General features: G+C 58.0%; 1 protein-coding gene across 1 annotated transcript; it reads left to right on the top strand.

The window, feature by feature from the left end:
• Nucleotides 1-570: 570 nt before the first annotated feature.
• LOC137676942 (sperm microtubule inner protein 6-like) lies at nucleotides 571-4623 on the top strand. Its single transcript, XM_068424102.1, has 7 exons — nucleotides 571-705; nucleotides 1808-1952; nucleotides 2491-2603; nucleotides 2719-2794; nucleotides 2907-3096; nucleotides 3220-3309; nucleotides 4527-4623. Exons 1-7 carry the CDS (start codon nucleotides 571-573, stop codon nucleotides 4621-4623), a joined length of 846 nt encoding a protein of 281 aa, XP_068280203.1.
• The last annotated feature ends 201 nt before the right edge of the window (nucleotides 4624-4824 follow it).

The raw sequence follows: 4824 nt of genomic DNA, 5'->3' as shown, positions 1-4824 counted from the left end.
CTGGAGACATTCAAAACCCGCCTGGACGAGTTCCTGTGTGATATGGTCTAGGCAATCCTGCCCCGGCAGGGGGATTGGACTAGATGATCTTTCGAGGTCCCTTCCAATCCCTAACATTCTGTGATTCTGTGATTCTGTGAGGGGCTGGAAAAGCCACAGTCACTGCTCATGCACCTCCCCAAAAAAATAATCTTGACTAGGACCAGCGGAAAATGTTTCCTGCCATTGTTAAGGTAATTGTCTGCAGGAGGGGAGGAAGCCCAGAGCCAGGACAAAGCCAGGAGGGTGCAGCCCATGGGGGGATGTGGGCAGCGACTGCTGTGCCCTAGGTTAGAACCAGAGCGTGGCTATGGGACTGACAGAGAGCCACCAAATCCCCCTGCCGTCACACTGTGACATCACTGATGACATAAGCACCATCCTGGGCTGGCAGGGCAGTGGCACCAGCCCTGTCCCCTTCTCTGCGTGGGCTGCAAGCCCCCAGCCCCACGCAGTGCTGCTCAAGCCAGTGGGGCATCCCCGGGACCCTCTGGGACTCCAACAACTCCGGTCCCGGTGGGCTGCTGCACCATGTTCCTCTTCTCCACAAAATACAAGACCCCCGTCAGCACTTACACCGACTCCTACCGCCCACCATGCTCTGTCAGAATGATCAAGCAATACAAGGCTCTGGAGCTGCCCTGGAAAGAAAAGTTTGTGACACAGGTAAATGCCATGGGAGGAATAAACCTCAGGGTTTCTACCCCTACCCCCTGTGGATGCTCGGTGCCGGGCAGGGGGGTGGCACAGGGACTCACGGGGTGCCTTGTTGCATGTGTGTAACTGGGGCGGGGGGGGGAATGTGCTCCCTGGTTAGGAAAGCGTTTGACACCCCACAGCTTGTGCTCGCTGGCTTCTTGTGCAGCTTCTTGGAGCTGCACCCCACGGTGGCTTCGGGCTCTCAGGGCTGGCAGTCACCAGCACAAGCTCTCACATGCCAGCCCTGTCCATCAGCAGGTTTCAGGGTGCGCAAAGGGCAGGATCTGCTGAGGAAGGGGAAACTGAGGCAGTGGCAGGGCTCAGGCCAGGGCTGCTGCGTGACACGGTAGCGATGGAGCGGACGGATTGGGGTGGCTCTGAGAGCTGTTCCAGCACACAGCCCCCAGGCTCAGCTCAGTCCTGACTGGGGGACCTTCCGTGCCAGGGGGACTGTGCTAAGGGCTGGGGAGAGATCTGAGAACCAAAAAACCCTCCCAGCCCTGGTCCTGGAGGAGGAGGGATCCCTGAGCCGTGGCCTCACTGCGGGAGGTGTCTGTGGGACACGCAGCTTTCCCCACACGGGCTAACAAGTGTGCAGGCTCCGATGCAAAGCACGCTGCAAACTGGCTCATCTCCTGCAGCCTCGTTAGCCTGTGCATTATAATGAGGGAGCCAGCAGAGGGCATGGAGAGGGATGTCACCACCGTGCAGGGACAGAAATGGCTTGTGCAACCAGGGCACCCGTCTGCCCCACGAGACCCCAGCCCTCTTGCGCTTTGCCAGCTGTAGGACATGGGTTTGGTCCTGTAACTGCCTTCCCAGCCTCTGCTGGCCCCATACCTGGTGGTCTCAGTGCACCCACCCCATCTGCCACTCTGCAAAGTGCCCAGATGCCTATGCACACCCTGGGTGCAAGGGGAGAGGAGCCAGTGATGCCCAGCCATCCTCCGCCCCTGGGTTTGGGTGAGCAGGAAGCTTGCAGAGGGGATCACGGTGCTGCCCCGACGGCCGCAAAGGCAGATGCTGCCGTGTGGCCTGGATGTCTCTCCTCACACTCCGCTGTCTGCAGGGATTAACGATGCCCCCGGTGCAAAATCCAGCGAGCCAAGGTCAAACAGACCAGCTGATTAAGGCACTGATACCGGCGTACTACAGGAACACCTCCAACCTCGCTGTCTGCTGGCCCGAGAAATACTACCTGGCCAGGTCCAGAGGTACTGCCAAGGTCCCTGCTGTCCCCCCATGTGACACGGGGGGGGGGTCAGCACATCCCCCTGGGGTCGGGGGGTTGAGGGTGCTGGCAGCAGCTCTGTTCATCCCCCCTTTTGCATCCTGTGTCCCCCCCACAGTGACAAAGGGACCCTCCCTCAGCATCTGCGCTTGTTGCTTTGCCGCAGCTGCCCGTCCCCATCCCTGTCCCAGGGATGTCCGCAGGCCCCCAGGGTTCTCTCCCTCAGTGGCCCCTAAACACCCCCTGGTGGTAGGTGCTGCCGGGGGGACACCCTCCTGGCACCCCACAGCCCCCAGGGACCAAGGCTGGGTGGGCAGGGACCAGTGGCCAATGAGCTGAAAACGGTGGCTGTCACCTCCGTCACAGATCTTTAACAAGGACCCTAGAAGCAGCACCTCTGACATGTCCCCTGGCCCCACGGCATGGTGTTTCAGGGAGAGGGGGAACAGTCGGGACTTCCCGGCCATCCGCCCTGTCCTCAGCACCACAGGACACCCCTGCTTGTCGCTTCTGCCTTGCAGAGAGATACCACCCCGTTCTTGTCAACGAGGGCAAATACATCACCTGGAGAACATGTCCCTGCAACAGCACAGACTGGAATAAGCACTCCTCTTACCTCCTCCTCCTGCCCAAGGTAGAGTCCAGCCCCCCAGACCTCCCAAACTGGAGCCGCCTCAGGTGCTGCCAGCACCTCAGGCTCTGCAGAGAAAGGCTGGCAAACCTGCAAGGGCTGCCATCGCTACTTGCAGGAGACAAGGATGGACACCTTCCTGTACAGAACACCCGTGCCGTACCTCCCGAAACGCACCTGCCTCAATAAACCTGGTAACTACCCTTGCCCTGTCCCTGTACTCTGGCTGTAGCTGTGCCTGTGCCATGCTGGCGTCCATCCGGGTGATGGGCTGCCTGCTCCTCCTTGCCATCTCTCCACTTGCAGAGTGGGAAGTGGTCATTGACACGCTGCACAGGGTGCCCATGTACACCGTGATGGGGAGGGGACCCTTCCAGGACTACTACAGCCCCTGCTCTGGGCGCCACTACTGCCTGCGAGAGATTGACTGCTACTACGCTGATGGGACCCCTGCGATCAGAAGACATCTCAATGCACTACGAGAGAGGGCTGTAAGGCTGGGATGGGTGGGGAGGGGATGGGTTGACTTGGGTTGGGATGGGTTGGATTGGGATGGGATGGACGTGACCTCCCTTGTCCTCGGGGCCACGGCTCACCCTACCTCCTCTGCCTCTTGCAGGAGTACCCCGCGCTGCGGTTACAGCCCCAGAGCGATCTTCTGTACGTCTACACATCGCCTCCAGCCATCCTCCCCATACAGGAGCCCTAGGTACAGGCTGGTTCCGTGGGGGGAGCACTCCAAGCCGGTTGCCATGGGAGAAAAGCCTATTATTTTTTCCTAACGCCAGCCAGCCACTAGCTCTGTTTTCACTGGGGTTTCACACAAAATTGCTCAGAGGGTTATTCCTGGGATGATGGTGCAGACTGCAGACGTGGTGGGGTAGCGGGTCCCATCACACTGCCCATGCAGGCAGCCATGCAGGAGCTGCACCTCCATCTCGCGGGCTAAGTGGACATGATCAGGGAGGGCAGGACACCGTTGCGGTGCTGGGCTGTGGAGCGTGTTGTTGCTACCCATGGAGAAGCAGTTGCCAAATTTACTCCCAGGACAGGTGTTTCTATGCTTGGTCTCATCCAGCGGTCCTTGGGACTATATGGCACCTGAAATCTTGCTCGCACCCCTGAGTCCGGCTGCATGTAGCTTACCATCTCCCAGATTTTGGGGCCACATGAGTGTTTCTTGTGCTGCTCCTGTATTTTCTATTGTCATTGTTTGCTCTTCTTATGCAAGAACCTGTTCCCTGGTCACGCTGTTGGTTATGCGGTACTCAGCCCTGTCCTTCACCCCCTGCAGGTCTGGCAGCACCTTTTAATCCCCACATGTTTACCTTTAGGATGCCTCCATTGCTGAGGCAACTTTTTTCAGCCCTGGGGAAGCAGCAAGGGGAGAGGGGGAGCTGTTCAACCAGCTCAGTCATTATTCTGCTCCTGCATCACACCCCCACGGGCCAAAATCAGGCATCAGGCTTTGCAGAAAACGTGTGATTGGCTTTAAATTCCTGAGCCCAGAAACTAAAACCAAACAACGAGAACAACTAGGGAGTGCTGGGTTCCCCATAGATGTTCCTATGCCCAAGCCTTGGCGATATGTTTCTCAAGGTCTTCTCCACTGAGAAACAGGCAGATTTTTCCTCGACTGGCATGATGCTGGGAACAAAGGGTTTAGGAAAATTACAGTGCAAAAGAGAGTGGGCGTTGGCAGGGTGGGAGACCCACTAGAAGCAGCTCACTGAGATGGCTTCAGCTCTTCTGCCCGGACTTCACTTTGGCCTCAGCACCCAAAGACACACACCAAAGTGGATGGGGGCAGCTGCGTGTCTGCTGCTCACCCCTAAGCAATGCTGGCAACCAAAAGCGTGTTTTCTGCTGTTCTTCTTCACCAGACTTTTGTCCTCCCATGGCTGATAACTTTATCTGCTGTCCTAGGTGGGACTCGAGCCACTTCAGCAAGGCAGGAGGAGTCCAGAGAGGCAGCTTCATCATCCACCCTGAGTTTTCCTCTGAGGCTTACTCTGCCCCGTAGAGCCGGTGAAGAGCAAAGATGAGCTTTCATTAAAACTGTCTGGAGCAGCTGTTCTGTTCAGACTCTTTCCTGCAGGTTGGGGGAGTCCCTGGGGAGGGGGAAGAAACCTCAGCAACTGCTGGCTTGGTGGGCACTTCAACAGCCCTCAGGGGCTGCTACCCTGTCACCGCCCGCAAGCTTGAGACCAAGAAAGCACACGAG

This window comes from Nyctibius grandis, chromosome Z (genome assembly GCF_013368605.1).
Source record: "Nyctibius grandis isolate bNycGra1 chromosome Z, bNycGra1.pri, whole genome shotgun sequence".
NCBI lineage: Eukaryota > Metazoa > Chordata > Aves > Nyctibiiformes > Nyctibiidae > Nyctibius > Nyctibius grandis.
This window is presented reverse-complemented; position numbering and strand designations above follow the sequence as displayed.